General features: G+C 39.8%; 1 protein-coding gene and 1 pseudogene across 1 annotated transcript in view; both read left to right on the top strand.

Moving 5' to 3' along the window:
* The window catches only part of Vstm5 (V-set and transmembrane domain containing 5), a 28628-nt gene extending 12971 nt beyond the window's left edge, over positions 1-15657 (top strand). The window contains exons 2-4 of the mRNA XM_046462399.2: positions 12406-12732; positions 12840-12980; positions 13110-15657. Coding sequence (XP_046318355.1) covers positions 12406-12732; positions 12840-12980; positions 13110-13153 — 512 coding nt within the window. The 3' untranslated portion in view covers positions 13154-15657. The remainder of the gene's footprint in view (positions 1-12405; positions 12733-12839; positions 12981-13109) is intronic.
* A 126-nt stretch (positions 15658-15783) lies between these two features.
* On the top strand, positions 15784-18476 carry LOC124105267 (cofilin-2-like; annotated as a pseudogene).
* Positions 18477-18891: the final 415 nt, after the last annotated feature.

Genomic DNA, 18891 nt, shown 5'->3' with positions numbered 1-18891 from the left:
ACAAATTCTGAAATCTGATGAAGGTGAGCAGCCTGGCAGCCTTCACCTAAACCTGCCTCTCTCTAAGGGTGTTTGGGTTTGGCTGGTATCTGGGTGACTTCTCAAGGCCATTAAACAGAAGGATCATTGGGAACCCATCCAGGATGAGCTGAACCTTGATTTCTGACTAATCACATACTGAGAGGGGAAATTCATCACCTGAACTAACAGGAGGGCTAGGCACCCTATTATTTGTGCATATGTCAGTCATCAATGTTGTTCTTGAAAACTAAAGGGGAAAATCATTATTTGGGTTTGATGTACCAGCCTCCTACACAAAGCTGTGCTTTCCAAATTCCAGAGGGACCGGTTCAAGAATGGCACGAACTGGCCAGGGCCATGAGTATTTTAATTGCTGCTCAACACTTTGCCTATTCTCTTTGGAGTTAGGAAAGGAAACTTGCTAGCACAGAGGTGGTGGCCCTCAGCTCAACACAGATGGCCTCTTTGTGGTCTCTTCAAATTGGCAACAGTTTGACAGGCAGGGCATGTGTGTCATCATTTGTTCATTTATAGCCAGGCCCTGTGCTGGGTGCTGGGAATTTGGGGTGCATAGCATGCCAGTTCTTCCTGCAGAAATCTCAGACACTTCCTTCTGTCCTTCAGAAGTTGATCTGGGAGGCCAAGTGACATACTTGTTTTACAGATGAGGAATAGAGGCTCAGTGACTTTGAGGTAACTTGACCAAAGTTATGATATTAACAAAATGCAGGTTGGTATTTGAACCCACGTCTGCTTGACATTTCCTTCAAAGCCCTCACTTCCCTGGTAGGATTCCTTGGGATTCTTTATACATAAAGCTCCCATCTGCTAGAAACTCAGGAACTAGGTTCTGTGTGCATGATTGCATATAAGGGAGCATTGGTGCACATGAATGAATGCATTATGCATGTATTACAGGGCAGTTTAGGTGAAAGGATCACATGTATATTTCAGACAGGGCAAAGGAGACAAATTTGGTCCCAAGAATCACAACAGAGCTGGCCTTGGGGTCTTAACCCTTATCTCAGGCTCAACTTTACATAGTCCTGGGTTCAGCACCCCACACCCCTAGACTGGATATATAATCCTTTAATAAGTCAGTACTCAAGAATTCCCATTCAAATTCCAGGCATTCTTTGGGGTTCTAGGTCTGCAACAGGGAACCACACAGGCAGCTCCTACCCTCATGGAACTACATTTGAATTGGGGGACCGACAGTCACCTGTGGTGCCTGTGATGGGCCCAGGGCAGTGTAGGTGATAATGTGCGATAAGACAGTGAGCTCTGCCAGACTGTTCTTCTGGAAATCCACTTCTGATCCTCCAAGGCTCTATCTGAACACTTTCCTGGGTCCCTACAATCTGAAGGATAATTCCTCCTGGAAGCCTCCAACCTGTTGTGGCTCTGCCCCCTACTCTGTCATAGAATCATCTTACAATTACTACCCTTAACTGTTTTCCTAGACCTGAGGCACCATTGATCCCTGGGCTTCCCTGGGTGGTCTCTCTGTTCTCAGCTGGGATTGTCCTTTCTCTCTTTCCTGAGACTTTAAAAGATTACTCATTACCCCTCAACTTAAAAGCATTCTTCCCTCTTTCCCTACTCTTGCAAACTTCCTGGCTTATTAGAGAATAAAAAGTACCCAGGGTTTGAATCTCTGCTTAGCAACTTACCATGATAGTGGGCAAATAACCTAGCCTCGGGAGACTTTAGTTTGCTTCCCTGTAAAATGGAGATGATATCCTCTTCACCAGTCCAGCATCCAGTGAGCCAGCACCCTGCGTTGAGAAAGCCTGGGGAGGACACATTAGGCTCAGGGATTAGCAGAGGTTCCTACTCAGGTGGGGCTGTGTGGGATGCAATCCCTTGGAATATGTGTTAGGGAGCCAGATGGTTCAGGCAGACTGGCTTTCCACTCCCTCAGCTTCCCCAAGCTGGATTACTGCATATCCCCCACGGTACTCCTGGGGTGTCTCAGAAACCAGAAGTCCTGTATCTCTGCTCTTCAATATTTCTTGGTTGAGTCTCAGAGTGACCACCTAGCCTAGTTTACCCAGGACTGTTCTGAAAGCACTGAAACTGCTGCATCCTAGGAAATCCCTCAATCCTGGGCACAGAGACAGTTGGTCACCCCTGAGACAGGTGAGATGGGGCTGCTACTCTTGGCACACTAGAATATAATGGGAAGAGTTCCAATGAGGCTTTACCTCTTAAACAATCCACCACCACCCGAAAGCATCTCAGACTGGGGACCAAGCCTTTAACCCATAGGCTTGAATAACCCCAAGTGCTGTGTGCCTGCTCAGGGACTGGCCTGCTCTGGGCCTCAGACATGTCATGTCACCTGTCCTCTTGGGAGATCTGAGGTTCTTATAAGACAAAGCACTTTCTCCTAGAGTGGAGGTCCCTATGTGGAGCCTAGGTGTGTCTTGCCCACCAGGGGTCTCCACTGCACCTCACTCCCACTTAAAACAACCTTTTCTTAATGTGATTCATCATGCCACTCTCTCACTCAAACAGTTTCCCAGTTAGGTCTCCTGAACCCTAGGCTTAGTGACTTCTCTGCTGCTTAAAGGCTTAATGCAAATGAGAATGACAATAATGCTTATTTCCTGGTTATCAGATGCATCTGGTGATCACATTTGCTGGATAAGTGATGTTTCAGATTAGTGAGGTGAAAATGAGTTTATCCTGATTAAGGTGTATGCTATGATTTGTTGAAGTGTCCTTCAAGGGCCTATATGTTAAAGGCGTGGTTCCCAGTTTGATATGCCTCCGGGAGGTTGTGGAACTTTTAGGAGGTGGAGCTTCATTGGAAGTCTTCCCAAATATTATGGTGTGCCCTTGAAGGAGACTGTGAGTCATTGGTCTCTCTCATTGCTTCTCAGCCACCATGAGGTGAGCAGTTTGTTTCACTATGTACTCTCTGCCAAGATGCTGCCTTACTGTATAGGCCAAAAGCAATGGGAGCAATCAGTCATGAACTGAAACCTCCAAAACCATGAGCCAAAGTAAACCTTTCTTTATTTTAAGTTGCCTTATCTCAGGTGTTTGTTACAGTAACAGAAAGTTGACTAACACAGTGTATCTCCATGACTTAAACTCCAGTTTTAAGAGACCAGGTTGGTAATATATGTCTCATTATTAGCTGGTATTCTTGTTCACTGGAGCTGTGATCTGAACAGTATTGATCTTTGTTGTTATATCAGGAAATATATCCCCCTTTTTTAAATAATTAATTTTAAGACTGAAAAGCATGTGATTTATTTGTAAAAAAAAAAAAAAAGAATAATCATTCCAAGTGTTCTTTCTGTTCCAGCTTATTGTTCAGTAGATGGCTTCACCTTCCTAGTACTTTATCTCCATAGCTTTTAGTTATCAGAGGATCTGACTGGCTCTAAGGGCTGGAGCTTTTAGATAGCTCTTTAGTTCAGGTTCCAGTAACTTCTGTCCTGCTAAAATTATCTTTTCTTTGACTTGTTCTTTAACAGAGGCAACACCGTATATCAAAGAGATGGCTATAAATTTAGTTCCTCCTGGATTTTCTCATAGAATTCAAGGGAAGATATTAAGGCAAACTTTTAAACTTCAAATTTGTCTTTAGACTTTGCTGGTCAGATTGCTTGGTTTTATCAGGAAAACTTAAAAACATTTTTAAATATTGTATTTTTAATATAAATTCAATAAATAATCTTAAATTATGTAAAAATAGTCTTAGAGAATAAAATATTCTTATAGTCCAACCTCAAAGGAGTAATGCCTGTTAATGAGTTTAGCACATTTTCCTCCAACATTTTTCCATCTATAATATGCACATATTAGCACATATTTACACAAATACAAATGAGATCATTATTCTATTTTATACATTTATTTGGTACCATCACAGACATCTTTCTTTGTCCATATAGAGCTTAATGCTGAGCTACATTTCCAGCCATTTTTTTGCTTTTTATTTTGAGACAGGGTCTCACTAAGCTGCACAGGCTGGCCTTGAACTTGTAATCCTTCTGCCTTAGCCTTCTGAGTCACTGGGATTCCCAGTGTGCACCACTGTGCCTGGCTTGCTTATTTATTTATTTTTCATGTTGGGAAATGAATCTAGGGCCTTGCACATGCAAAGCATGTGCTGTACCACTGAGCTATGTATACCTATAGCTCCAAAGCTCATTCTTATTAATGGCTACCTACTATCCATTTTATGATTAAAATCTGACATATTGAACTAACCTTCTTGAGTAGAATATTTAAACCAAGTCTAACTATTGAAGTAGCCATTAAGTTTCTCTAGACTTATTCTGGGTTGATTTTAGCTTGAGACACAGGAGTAGTCACTCATTAATTAAACTTTTTAAACATTTGACTAACAGTTTGCCTTAAAACCCTTGGAATTGTTAATTTTCTATCCTTGTTTTAAACATTTATTCCTAAGTATATGTGAATGATTGACAGAAGGAGGAATTCTTAACTAAACCTAGTTAAATATGTGGTTAGTTTGAATCCTTAAGGTCCCCCCCTCCACCCCAACTCTTAACAATTCAAGAAGATTTAAATTCTATCAAGTATCTTTTCTGACTATCATGGTATGAAAGTAGAAAGTAATGACAGGTGGAAAATTAAAAATTCTCAAATGCATGGAAATTAAACAACATACTCCTGAGCAATGAATGGATCAAAGAAAAAAAACCAAAATAGAAATAAAAAAACATCTTGAAACAAAAATGGAAACACAATGTATTAAAAATATACGGTGAAGCAAAGAACAATTCTAAGAGAAATTTACCAAAGAAAAAGATACTACAAGAAAAGAAAATTAAAGACCAATATCCCTGATGAATGTAAATGCAAAAATACTCAATGAAATACTAGCAAACTTATTTTTTTTTAATTTTTAATTTATTCTTTAGTTTTCAGTGGACACAACATCTTTGTTTGTATGTGGTGCTGAGGATCGAACCTTGGCCCCATGCATGCCAGGCGAGCACACTACCACTTGAGCCACATCCCCAGCCCCAATACTAGCAAACTTAATTCAACAACACTTTAAAAGGACCATATACCATGATCAACAGTGGTTCAACACACACAAATCAGTAAATGTGATATACCACATTAGCAGAAAGAGGGGAAAATATTATATGATCATATCAATGAATGTAGAAAAAGCATTTGACAAAATTCAACATCCTTTCTTGATAAAAACTCTCAATAGGTTAAGTACAGAAGAATTGTACCTCAATATATAAAGTCCATATATGACAAGCCCACAATCAGTTATCAGTACAATGGTGAGCTTTTCCTCTAGGATAAGGAATAAGGCAAGGATGTCTACTTTCACTTCTGATCAACAAAGTGCTTGGAAGTCCTAGAGAGAGCAATTAGATAAGAAATACAAGACATCCAAACTGGGAAGGAAGAAGTGAATTTATCTGTTTGTAGGTGACATGATCTAATATATAGAAAACCCTAACAAAAGTCTACCAAACAATTGTTAAAATAAAAACAAATTCAGTAAAATTACAGAATTTAAAATTATGCAAAAATCAGTTGCATTTCTGATTGTTAACAATGAATTATCTGAGGAAGAGATGAAAATGATTCCCCTTTACAATAACATAAATATACTTAAGAACCAAGGAGGTGGATGTTCTGTATACAATAAGACATTTAAAAAAAAAACTGAAGAAGACAGACAAATGGAAAGAAATTCCATGTTCATAGATTAGAAGAATTGTTAAAAGTCCATGCTATCCAAAGAAATCTACAGATTTAATGAAATCACTTTCAAAATTCCAATGGCATTCTTCACAGAAATTGAAAAAACAGGGCTGAGATTGTGGCTCAATGGTAAAGCACTTGACTAGCATATATAAGGCCCTGGGTTCAATCCTTAGCAACACAAACCCACCCCCCCCACCCCCCCACACACTTTTTTTTAAATTCTAAAATTCATGTGGAACCATAAGACCCTGAATAGAGAATGCAATCTGAAGAAGATCAAAAATAAAAGATATCACATCTTCTGATTTTAAGATATATTACAAAGGTATAGTAGTCAAAACAGTATGGTACCAGCATAAAAACAGACACATAGACATGGAACTTAACAGAGATCAGAAACAAATCCACACATATATGTTCAGCTAATGTTCTACAAAGACACTATGAATACATGATGGGAAAAGGACAGCCTCCTCATAAATGGTGTTTGAAAACTGTACATCCACATGAAAGGAATGAAAATAAACCATTATCATACATCATTCACAAAAAAAAATAGATTAAAAGTTTAAATGTAAGACTTGAAACTATTAAACAGGAAAAAGCTCTTCTTTACATTGTCTTGGTAATGACCTTTTGGGTATGACATCAAAAGCACAAGTAACAAAAGCAAAATTAAACAAATGGAACAATACCAAACTAAAACCTACACAGCGGAGGAAACAGCAAACAAAATCAAAAAGGAATCTACAGAATTCAAGAAAATATTTGCAAATAAAAATATACAAAGTACTCTTACAATTTAAGAGTACTTAATTGGGAAAGGAACTGAAAAATTATTTCCCCAAAGAGGATATACAAATGGACAACAGGTACATGGAAAGACACTCAACATTATTAGCTATCAGGGAAATGCAAATCAAAATCACAGTGGGATATCATGTCATGTTGTACGACAGCTATTATCCAGAAGATGAAGATAACAAATGTAAAAATAACAAAATCCTGCCATTTGAGACAACATGATGTACCCAGAGAACATTGTGCTAAGTGAAACAAGCCAGACACAGAAAGACAAATACTATATGATTGACCTCATATGTTGAATCAGAAAGAAAGAAAGAAAGCCAGGCAGCCATAGAAACAGAGTAGAATAGTGGTTTCCAGAGCCTGGGCCTAAGGAGAATGAAGAGATCTTGATCAGTGTCCAAACTTAGAGATGAACAAGTTCTGGGGATCTGATGTGCAGCATGGGTAATGATAAGTGTATTAATAATCATTGTACAACATAGATAAATAATTACCATATATACTTTTAATATGCAACCTTCATTTATCAATTAAATATTTTAAAATTTGAAAAAAAGAGGAAAAAAATAAAATTAAATAAAAATTTCTGAGTAAGAGAAAATACAGAAACCAGTGAGAGCCAGCTGGTATCGCAGCCAATATACTTGGGGTTATTATGTTGGCTTGTTCTTCAATTTTGCTATTTCTTGGGCCAAAGTAACTGAAAGACTCATAATGAAGGGTCATAAGCCTATTAAAAAGGCCGGTGGGCTGCGGACATAGCTCATTTGGTAGAGTGCTTGCCTTGCATGCACAAGGCCCTGGGTTCAATCCCCAGCACGATACACACACACACACACACACATACACACACACACAAAAGGCTGGTGGAAGCCAGGTGCAATGGCACACACCTATAATATTAGCAGCTCAGGAGACTGAGGCAGGAGGATCACAAGTAAGAGGCCAGCCTCAGCAATTTAGGGAGGACCTAAACAATTTAGTGAGACCTTATCTCAAAATAAAAAATAAAAAAGGGCTTGAGATGTGGCTCAGGGGTAGAGAACCTCTTGGTTCCATCCCCCAAGTACTGAAAAAAAAGTTAGTCTCTTAAGAGACTAGTTTGTCAGTAACCCTGGCCAACAGGGTTTACAGACTGAACATGAAACACACAGAGATTATGATACAAATTTATCAGTAGTTTTAAATATAGTTCTCCAACTCTTACAGAAATCACTACTCCAACTGCTTATATGTGAGGCCAGAGATATCAGGAACAAAAAAATAGATGATGTTAAATTAGATGATAGAGCAATAGATATCTAAATAGACAGTCACAAGGTAGAATACAGGTTTTGTAATCAGGCAGAATTGCTTGAAATCCCATTTTTGCCACTTTTAGCTATGTGGGCACATCACTATATGTAACAAATACCGATTATAAAGTACATGATGATTGGTACTTAAAGCCTTAATTAAATTGTACTTCTCTTTATGTATATTACTTTTTAGATGTAGCTAATTTTTCAAACCACCCAAACAGCTGATGTTGTTTCCTGTTTCCATAAATATTTGATCATTCACTTATTCGTTTCCTTGACAAATGTTGATCAACAGGCCATCTATGAAATATAGGGGGATGCTAAGATCTATGTACACACTGTTGTTGGGTGTTGTTGGGCACTGTGCTGGGTACAGGGGACACAAGGATGAAGAAAGCAGAACTCCTGCCCTCCCAGGGGTGACCTAGAATTTGACCTCTCTTTCCTTCTCTATTCCAGGAGCCTTAAACTCTGAACTTTGTTCTGTGTTGAAGAATAACTCTGTCACACAGTGAGGGCCTGAATGAAAAGGAGTGATTCAGTAGTCAGGAGAATAATCCTTAGGTATCTGAAGAACTCTTTATACTGAAAGAGAACTTCTGCAGTCTGTGTGGCTGCAAAGCGGGTAGATTTCAGGTAGAAATAAAAGGGAGCTTTTAAAATCAAGTTTCCCTAATCTGGACAGAATTTACTTTGTAAGTAGAGAATACTCTGTCACTTCAAGGAAGAGTCCTGCCAGAGGCTGAACACTGAGCTCTTTGAATTCCCACACTGGGAGGGAGGCTGGCCAGTAAGATGCCTTCCATCTTGGAGTTCTGGGATTCTTTTATTGAGCTCCCATATGTTCAGACCAAGATTAGGTTTTTAACCCCAAAGGTGGTCCATGAGAGAGCCAGTGGACACCCCAAGTAATATGAGCATGAAATATAAAAGGACCAACCTGTACAAAATGACCTCCTCACTTACCTGCTCAAGGACAGAATTTCTCAAGTTTCTCATTCTCTGGCTTTAAGACATTGTTAAAATGTATTCAATTCAAGAAAATGCTTACAAACTACTGAGAACATTTCAAAGAACATTGAAATGACTGGCAGAGGATACCACTGGCCAAATATAAGATAACCCAGAAGAAAAAAATTATAAGGAGCATAATAGAGTAAAACATCTTAATTTTTTAAAAAAATCAAAGTCTATCAGGACACTAAGAGAAAACGGGGATGATCAGGTACACAGATAAATAGCTCTTTACGGAGAAATGCCTGCCACCAATAAATTTAGAACGAGTACATTTAAAGTTCACCATTTTGCAGCCATCTATGAAATATAGGGGGATGCTAAGATCTATGTACACACTGTTGTTGGGTGGTAGTGCAGTCACACGGTCTCTAAGTAGTACCTTACTAAATTACAAGGGAGAATGTACCATTGTTAAGGTACCACATACCACCCAAGGGATCTAACTCAATCATGGGACAAACTCACATGATTAGTCTCTAGGAGTGATGCCACAAGAAAACATCATTTTTGCAGATTTTTTTTTTACTTTTATTCTAAACAAATAAATCTGGAGTAGGACTCTAAAATTTTAATGTCATGAAATCCCCCCCTCCCCACCAAAAAAAGGTGGAGAAATCTTACTAGATTAAAGGACATGTCAAACAAATGCAGTAAGCAGCCCTTGATTAGATTCCACGTGTAAGCAAAAAAACAAAAAACAAAACAAAACAAAAAAACAGTTTGAAGCATCATTTTGTAGTCAATTGGAGGAATGTGAAAATATACCACATGTTAACAAATAGTACTATAGGAAGTTAAATTTTGAGAGTGGATAATGTTGTGCATATTTAGGAGATGGACTTGTTCTTAGGTGAAGTGTCAGGATATCTGCAGCTTACTTTCAAATGGTTCAACAAAATGAAATTGAGAATTTTTTTTTTCAAGAAAGAAGCAAATATGGAAACTATTAACCATTGGTGAATCTAGGAGAGTATATACTAATTGCACTTGACTTTCAACGTTTAACTTTTTTTTTTTCCAGTAGTAAAGATTGAACCAAGGGCTTCCTTGTGCTAAGCAAACATTCTTCCACTGAGCTACACCCCCAACCCTAACATTTTTTTTAATAATCAAAATTGGGGTGTCCAAGAAATTAAAGGAAGCAAATATTTTCCTACTATCATATGTAACACAATAATTCTGATATAAGATATTCCAGCAGATATCAACAGGGTATATCTACCTGAAATAGTATCAGATCCCCACAGGCTAAGTGGCCACCTGTGCTTCTGACCTAATGGCTATAAATCAGGGGTTTCCACATTCTGTCTTCTTGAAGTTCAATTGATTTGCTAGAGCAGCTCAAAGAATTCAGAGAAACACTCAATTTACATTTACCCATTGATTATAAACGATATTACAAAGACTATAGATAAGTAAATGCACAGGCCAAGGTATGTGAACAGGGCTCAGAGTTTCTATATCCTCTCAGGGCATACCACCTTCCAGATACTTCCATGTGTTCAGCTGTGCAGAAGCTCCCTGATCTCTGTCCTTTTGGGGTTTTATAGAAGCTTCTTAGGTAAGCATGATTGCTCACTTCATTGGCTACAAGTGATCAACCTGACTTGCATCCTCTCCTGGCAGGGTTGGGAGTGGAGGGGCTGAAAGTTCCAATCTTGGTCTCTCTTGTGACCAGCACCCATCTTGAAGCTATCTAAGGGACCCCAACTCTAGTCATGTAAGCATAAAAAAAGATACTTACCACTCCAGAGATTCTCAGAGGTTTAGGAGCTATGTGACAGGAACCAGGAACACAAACCAATTATTTCTTTATTATATTACAATATTACAGGGAGAAATACATTTCTATTACTTAGCAGCTTTTTCTCTTGAAAGCCATTATTCCAAAATTTTCGGCCTGGAATTTATTGGATTATTTTAGATACCCAGCCAGGCCTTAAAAGAGGGTTACAAATGGGATATGCTGGAGATGGGAGAGGACAATGAGAAAGCCCTGGAGAAGTGACAGATATAGTTCCCTGGAGTCATGCAGCAGGGTACCCAGGGAAACTGGCAACCCAGAGAATGAGGGAGCTAAACAGGAAGTGGAGATAGAAACCAAGGATTGGGCTCCAAGTTTGTATCCTGCCCTGTTTACTCTCCAGGCTGGAGCCATCTTGACCCCTCCTCTCCTTGTGTGGGAGGCATTTGTCACAAGTTCTGTTCCCTCCACTGCCAACTACTGACCTTTGATTTGAGCATGGAGGTTAAATGTGTGAGTGTTGGAATTAGTGGCCCCTGCATAAATCTCAGTTTTGGTAGTGTTGAATGTGAAGTAAATCCTTGATAGAATTACAATGGATCAGATGAGACCTCAAGGACAGGATAAGTATAAAGCAGTTGGCAGAGGCCCTGGTGCATGGTACCTGCTTAGTATTTTGTGCTAACACACGCGCGCACACACACACACGCACACGCACACACACACACAGATACCCCTCAGCCAATGGCACTACTCTTCATGCACATCTTCTGCTTGATGCCCCCTTGTCTCACCCATCCCCACATTCACATCCAGTTGGTCAGCATTCCCCACTTCCAAATGCATGTCCTAAATCAGATTGCTCTTTACCAACCTCCAAAACTGCCACCACTGTCTCTTATCTCCTTAGATAAGGAACCACGTAATTGCTCCTCTTGTCCCCCAACCAGTATGTTTTCAGTGGCAGATATTCTCAGCTTCCTGGGGAACATCACCCTTCTGCCTAAGCCTATAACTTCCCATCATCCCATAGCACCTAAAATCATGACTTGGCTCCTGCCCACCACTCAAATCTCATCTCCTAAAGCTTCCCTAGTGCTCACTGCTTTCTGGCACTCTGACTACTTTTCTGACCCTCAAACTCATCCATGCTCATTCTTACCATGCCTTTTCTGTTCCTTCTAAAATCTCTTGCCCTGTGTCTTCACAGGGTTGCTTCCTTCTCCTCTTCCTTGTCCTTTAGGTCTCGGTTCAAAAGTCATTTCTTCAGCAAGGTCTTCCTTGGCCATCTAATGCTGTTTATCACCTCACTATTATCCTTGTTTATTATTATTATTTTTTGAGGTACTGGAGATTGAATCCAGAGGATATACCACTGAGCTATATCCCCAGCTCTTTTTTATTTTGATAGTGTCTCACTAAGTTGCCCAGGCTAGCCTCAGACTTGTGATCCTCCTGCCTCAGTGTCCCAACTTGCTGGGATTAAAGGTGTGCACCACTGCGCCTGGCAATGTTCATTATCTTTACAGCACTTGTCATTACCTAAAATCACCTTGTTCACTTGTTGATCCCTTATATGTCTCCCATATATAGTGTAAGTTAGACACAGGGAAATTTGTATCTTGTCCACCTTTACAGCATCAATACCAGAGCCTCTAACCATTCCTGGCATATAACAGGTACTCAATAAATGCTTGTGAAATAAATTAATGAGTTAAATAAGTTGATTAAAGTATAAGTTCATTACACTAAAGTGTAAGTGTGCCTGACATCTAGCACTCCATCCTGCAGGTCAGGGTGTGTCACTGTACATTCCCCAGTCCACCATCAATGCCACTGTCGAAGAAGACATCCTGCTCTCAGTTGAATATTCCTGCCATGGGGTGCCCACCATCGAATGGAAGTATACATCCAACTGGGGTGTGCAGAAAATCGTGGAGTGGAAACCAGGGACTCAGGCCAACATCTCCCAAAGCCATAAGGACAGAGTCTGCACCTTTGACAATGGCTCCATCCAACTTTTCAGTGTGGGAGTGCGGGATTCAGGCTATTACATCATCACCGTGACAGAGCGCCTGGGGAGCAGCCAGTTTGGCACCATTGTCCTGCATGTGTCTGGTAAGACAGCCACAGGGGTCTGGGTCACCTCTGAACACAAGTGTGGGTGGTCGACTTCACAATATTAAAAGGGATCTATCTTCCCTTTTCCCTCCCCACATCCCTAGAGATCCTCTACGAAGACCTCCATTTTGTTGCTGTCTTCCTTGCTTTACTCGCCGCTGTGGCCGCAGTGTTAATCAGCCTCATGTGGGTCTGTAATAAGTGTTCATATAAATTCCAGAGGAAGAGAAGACACAAACTCAAAGGTAACATTTGGGGCCTTGTGATTATTCATTTGTGGTTTTGAGACCACAAGTGGCATGTGTTATCTTGTTCATACCAAGAAACCACCGTGTGGCTGATTTCAATTCATTGACTTGTCTTTTGCTTTGCAGAAAGCACAACTGAGGAGATTGAGCTACAAGATGTTGAATGCTAGTCAAGGCTGGGCCCAGTTACATTCCTACCTCAAGAGGAAAACATTATTTCCTAACCAAAAGAACAAACATAGCCAATCCACTCTACAGCCTCTTGTGGTCCTGCCATGCAACCCATTCCTCCTAGGACAGAAGGTAACACAATGGACCGCATGGAGTTGAAGTTTACGGCTTGGACAAACTCAGTCCTAGGACTTCAAGGAGAAGAGTTAATTGGAGTTTGAGCCAGGAGCTTTGCTTGATTGAAGCTTCAGGGTCATGCTGACCCATAATCAATGACGAGGGGCTGGCACTGACTGCGGATCACAGAGCTTGCTCTGGCCCCAGGGATGGTCTGTTGGAGGAATCCCTGTGTCAGGGGCCAGAGTATCTCCAGATTGGCTGATGTGCAGCCAGCACTGGAACATGCTTTCTGTGCCTTTGTGCTTATATCTGCTCTGGAAACTGCTGCACCCACCAACCTCCTATCTTGTACCTCATAAGCACTGCTGTGAGAGCTATTGTGAGAAAATCTGAGGCTTTCAGACAATCTGCTGCCTCAGAGGCAGAGGTAAAAAGAGTCTAAGGGGGTGCTATTGTGCTATAGTGGGCTGCTCAGAGATGGGACCCTATAGCTTAGAGCTTTAAGGAGAGGAGCTTGATGCAACTCTGAGGGACAATCTATGGACATAGGAAACAGAATTTTTTTTTCTTCCTCTACCATTCCAAAATGAATTGGGTTTTCTCTCTCATAGCCCAGTTAGGTCAGTGTGAGGGAAAATAAGGCTCATTTTCACTATGGGCAGCATTGGTCTTCCTGGCAAGCTAGATAATGCCACCTGTGTGAAAGTTGAGCCTGCATATGGATGGTGCAACCAGGAACACAGTAATCTCAGGCTTAAGATCTGTCCCGCTCAGTCACAAACACTTCATCTCCAGTCAAGCCCTTGTTCTCTGTCCTACCCCAGCTGAGGAATGTTTGGCTCTCACCTACCTCACAGTTAGGATATCAAGAGAAGCCCACAGTGTGTCTAGAGCACTCTGAGCAGTTTAAGAAAAGCATGAGAATCCTTCAAGGATCTGGAAAGCTCTACTGGAAAATGCTATACTGAGTATTAGAAATTGAAATGCCTTGGGGTACAGAGGCTCCAGCTAATCTTGGGGATTGGATCCCAACAGGCCTTCATCCTTAATGTCTCCAGTTTGTGGTGATGTTTACCTGAAAATTTTTCCATCCCCACTTCCATTTGGCAAGCTCCAAAATCAGGCATGAGCTGGGCATGGTAGCACATACCTAGTAATCCCAGCTACTTGTAAGGTTGAGGCAAGAAGATCTCAAGTTAAAAGCCAGCCTCACAACTTAGTAAGTCCCTGTCTCAAAATAAAAAATAAAAAGGTCTGGGAATGTACTCTGTGGAAGAGTGCTTGCTTAGCCTGTGTGAGGCCCTGACTTCAATTCCCAGTAGAGAAAGAATCAAAATAAAGGTAGATATGAATTTATTTCCCACTCTCATTTCTCTCTACAATAATTGTGGTTTCAGACCAAAGATACTACCCCAATTATGATGGAGGCTGAGGTATTAGCAGTGTTCCCAGGCCTCAATTGCAAATTCATGCATGCAAAAGTGCTAGGACATTCCTTTTCTTCTCCTTCCTTTCAGATTCCCAATGTATATCTTTTCTGCTCCCATATTGAAGGTAAGGAGTTGCCTGGAGAAATCCATTAGATTAGACCTTTCCCTAAATAATGAACCCAGAGCTACAGGAAGAGGTCCTTTGGAGTATTCAGATAGCAACTGGTAGTGATCTAATGAAGGACTCCAAAGGCACTACCATACTTGATTCCAAAGACAAGAGAGTAGCAAGTTTACACAATGGACATGTAGCTCTAGCACCTGGTATGCGGCAGGAGCTCATCTTCAGGTCACCTTTGTATACACACATCCAAACATGCACTCTTAATGGCCCTTTCCCAGACAGTAGAGGAACCAGGCCCCGTGCCAGGACAGTTTCTGCACAGCCATGGAGAAACAGGGTGAGGCATACCAGAGAAAAAGGGGATCAAGGATAAGCTGCTTATGTCTTTCTCCTCTTTCTCACAGGAAGCCTAAAGCAGAGTTTGGAGCTGGGTAGCTGGGGAGTGTGTGCTTCCTCTTTCACATTATCTGCTCTTCAAAACTCCATTGCTCAGTTTGTCAGGAGTCAGGGATGGTGAGCTTCAGAGTAAAAGGAGAAATGGAAAAGGACACTCAGAGGAGACCCCCACAGGCACACTCAGATGTAAATTAAATTGCCCCCGAAGAATCTCATAAAGGTTATTTTCATAGCTTTCCATTTCTTTGAAAGGCTGATTTATTTGTGCACTTTTAAAGCTATCCCATTTTTATATCTCACAGCCTAAGGTTTTTGTCTGTTGTTAAAAAAGAAAATATTAAATAATAGGGCTTGGCCAGTGTGATGTTAAGTTATAAGTTGTTTCAAACTGTGAAAAAATGTTTCAAAGAATGAAATAAAACCTGAATATAAAGTCCGAGTCTTTTATGTGAGCTCACTCCTGCCAAGAACTCAAAGGCTCTGGGTAATGTTCTGAGCATACATAAAAGAATCTAACACAGCCATGAGTCTGGCACATGGAACCCATTGGTTTAAACAATAAACATTTTACACTTCAGAAAAACACCTTATTAGCACAACAGTTCTCTCTGTATTGTAGCCAGAAGAACCAATTTGAAATTTGTGCTTCTAGAATATTAATTGTAATTCTAGAGTCCTTCTGCCTTGGACAGGGCTTAAACTAGGAGTGAAAATTGTACCAGCTAGTTCAATGGTGCATAAATTGTCCTACAGAACAGACAAGCTTTGTCAACAACATCTTCTCAGTTATGATCTAAGAATCCAAAAAAGTATATATTGTACTTTCTCATTTCCTGGTGTTCTAGATTTGTAAGGAAAATTGAAACAGAGAATCCATGACCTCTGAAGCCCACATGAGATGGTAAATAACTGAGAGAATTTCAGGCTTACTCTGATTTGAAGCAGTACCACACAGAGGAGGAACAAGGGCAGTGAGAAATAAGATTATCACAGTGTCTTGTCCAGTGCAGGAATATAGAGACAAGGCCTAAGAGAAAATTCCACTCAGAGGGGCTGGATAAGCATAACAATGGGTAGAGAAAAGGTGACAGTATGAAGTGCCAAGGAATGACCAAGGAGCCAAATATGATAGGGTAGACCCCCCAGAGATGTGACACAGTCTCCTTGGCAACCCTAGAAGAAATATTGGATAAAGTGGAAACACTTGGTCTCTTGCTGCTATCAGCATTTACTTATCCTGCCCAGGTGTCTTGTACCCAGTTCCTAGGGAGACATCAGATTCATCTACTTGATTGAAAGCAGAGCAAATCCTGTGGTTATTGTCAGCACAACCATCCATAAATCAACTCCCACTAACAAATGTTGTGAGTTGCCAGTGTATATGGCTTTCTGCACATCTGAATCCACCCATTGCAGCATTTCCGATCCTTAAGGACAAAGAATATGGTTGCTGAGGTCACTATTTCCACAACTTTTTAAAAATCAGGTGAGTGCCCAGAGTCATGAGCCACCACTGCTGCAGTCACAAGCATGGGTGCTATGGCATCTGGAGTTACAGTGAATGATGAAGTCATCAAAGTTTTTAATGACATGAAAGTAAGGAAATCTTATACACAAGGGGAGATCCGAGAAAGAAAAAGCAGTTTTCTTCTGTTTAAGTGATTAAAAAAATATAAATAATTATAGAGGAAGCAAAGATTATCTTGGTGGGTGACATTGTGGAGGACCCCTACACATCTATGTGAAGTTGCTACCTCTGAATGATTGCCGATATGCTTTGTAGGATGCCCCGTACAAAACAAGAATGTAAGAAAGAAGACCTAGTATTTACATTCTGGGCTCCTGAAAGTGCCCTCTGCTTCATGCTAAGCTTAAAGTTGCCATTAAAAAGAAATTTACAGATATTAAACATGAGGGGCAAGTAAATGGCTTGGATGATATTAAGGACCATTTGACACTTGAAGAGAAAGTGAGAGACATTGTAGTAGTTTCATTTGAAGGAAAATGGTTAAAAAATGGCAGTCAAGTGCCACCTGGATCTTAAGGGGATTTCATTTCTCCTCTCCAGTCCATTGGGATTGCATTAGATTTTGATTTTGGTTTCTCTCTTTCCACTGGGCCCTTCCAACACAACAAATGAGATATAATTCATTTAAGATCCTGTCAGTGTTGGCTGTTAGACTCTTTAACATGGTTACTTTTACTTAGAATCCAAAGAATGTTTTCCTGTCTTATTTTAGCCCAAACAGCTGGTTATATACCTCCCTTGCAGCTAACACTACAATGAATGTGACTGTCCATGTTAATAGCTCAGGATCTGTACAGTGTAAGCAGATTGAATGTCCTGAGAGTATTATCCATTGGTCAGATGGTGAAATTGTAGTTCTGTGAGGCACTGGGGCACTCATATACCTCACCTGCTTTGGCAAGCCTTTTTTGTGACATGGCAGCACGAATATAATACTATGCATTAGAGGCACTGTTTTTTATGATGAGCTTAATCCCCCCAAAGAAATGCCAATTAAGTTTCATTAACTGTGTCATCAATTTATCTAGTACCTGACTGTTCATTCCTATTATCTGCATTTCTTCTTAAAAGAAATAGATGTTATTAATGCCTTTTTGATTTCCATTGAAATCACTTCTGAATAAGTGTAGGAATTTTGTTTACCATGTAAATCTCCCAAAATTAAAGATACTTTGAATATAGTCATGATGGCAATTTCTTTATAATAAAGAGCCTTAGATGAAACATTGTTTTAAGGTCAAATTCCCCACCCTTACAAAAATGGCCACGTTGCAATAAAAATGGTAGCTTATTGAAAAAAAAATCAGGTATGTGTGTTTGGTTTTGGTTTAATTACAAAGGTGATAAATCCTTCTTGAAAATTCAAATGATAGTTAAGTCTATACATAAAGTAAACATTCTCCCTTTAAACTCTACTTCCCAGAGGGAACTATAGTTAAATTTGATGAGTATCCTTCTAGATTGGCTTATGAATTATGATATAACATATTCAACTTACTTTCTTTTTAGTCAGATTGGATTCTATTATACATATTACCCTTCAACTTGCTTGATTTTCCTTAAGGGGTTTTGGGTATTATTTTGTGTCTCTACCTTTTCCTCAATTCTATTCTTTCTCTTTCCTGCACAAGGAAATTCACAGCATGGATATATTATAATTGTTCACTGAAAAACTATTTTGTTTCAAATAATATATAAAAAAATAAAAATCTTAGACAAACTTTCTATGACATTAAATGAGTTCCTTCAACCTACATGATTTCTTTACTCTTGCTAACTAATGCATTTAATTCTCTCCTTTGAGTCTCTTCCTCTTTCAAGGAATTCAACATTTTATAATATAAGTGGATTTTATGTAAAGTTTATTGGAGACTGAATATTTGATGATGAGAGAGAGGATATTGATAATGTGGCTAATGTGAAATTTTGCAAGTTTTAGCTTTAGATTTGGCCTTTAAAAGTGCATGCACAGGTAGGTTAAATTCTTTTGGTGTAACAGGTTTTTATGCAAAATACTTTTCCTTCAGGTACCTCATAGTTTACTTACTTTAGTAGAAATTTTTCTACGAAACAATGTGAACTTACCCAGTTTCCTGTGCTAATTAGAATTTCTGATCAAATGATATCAGGGATATTTCT

Source organism: Marmota monax, unplaced genomic scaffold, assembly GCF_021218885.2.
Source record: "Marmota monax isolate L192 unplaced genomic scaffold, Marmota_monax_Labrador192_F-V1.1 WCK01_AAM20220418_F8-fsc00104, whole genome shotgun sequence".
Lineage (NCBI taxonomy): Eukaryota > Metazoa > Chordata > Mammalia > Rodentia > Sciuridae > Marmota > Marmota monax.
The sequence above is the reverse complement of the archived record's forward strand: the minus strand, read 5'-3'. Positions and strand labels throughout refer to the sequence as shown.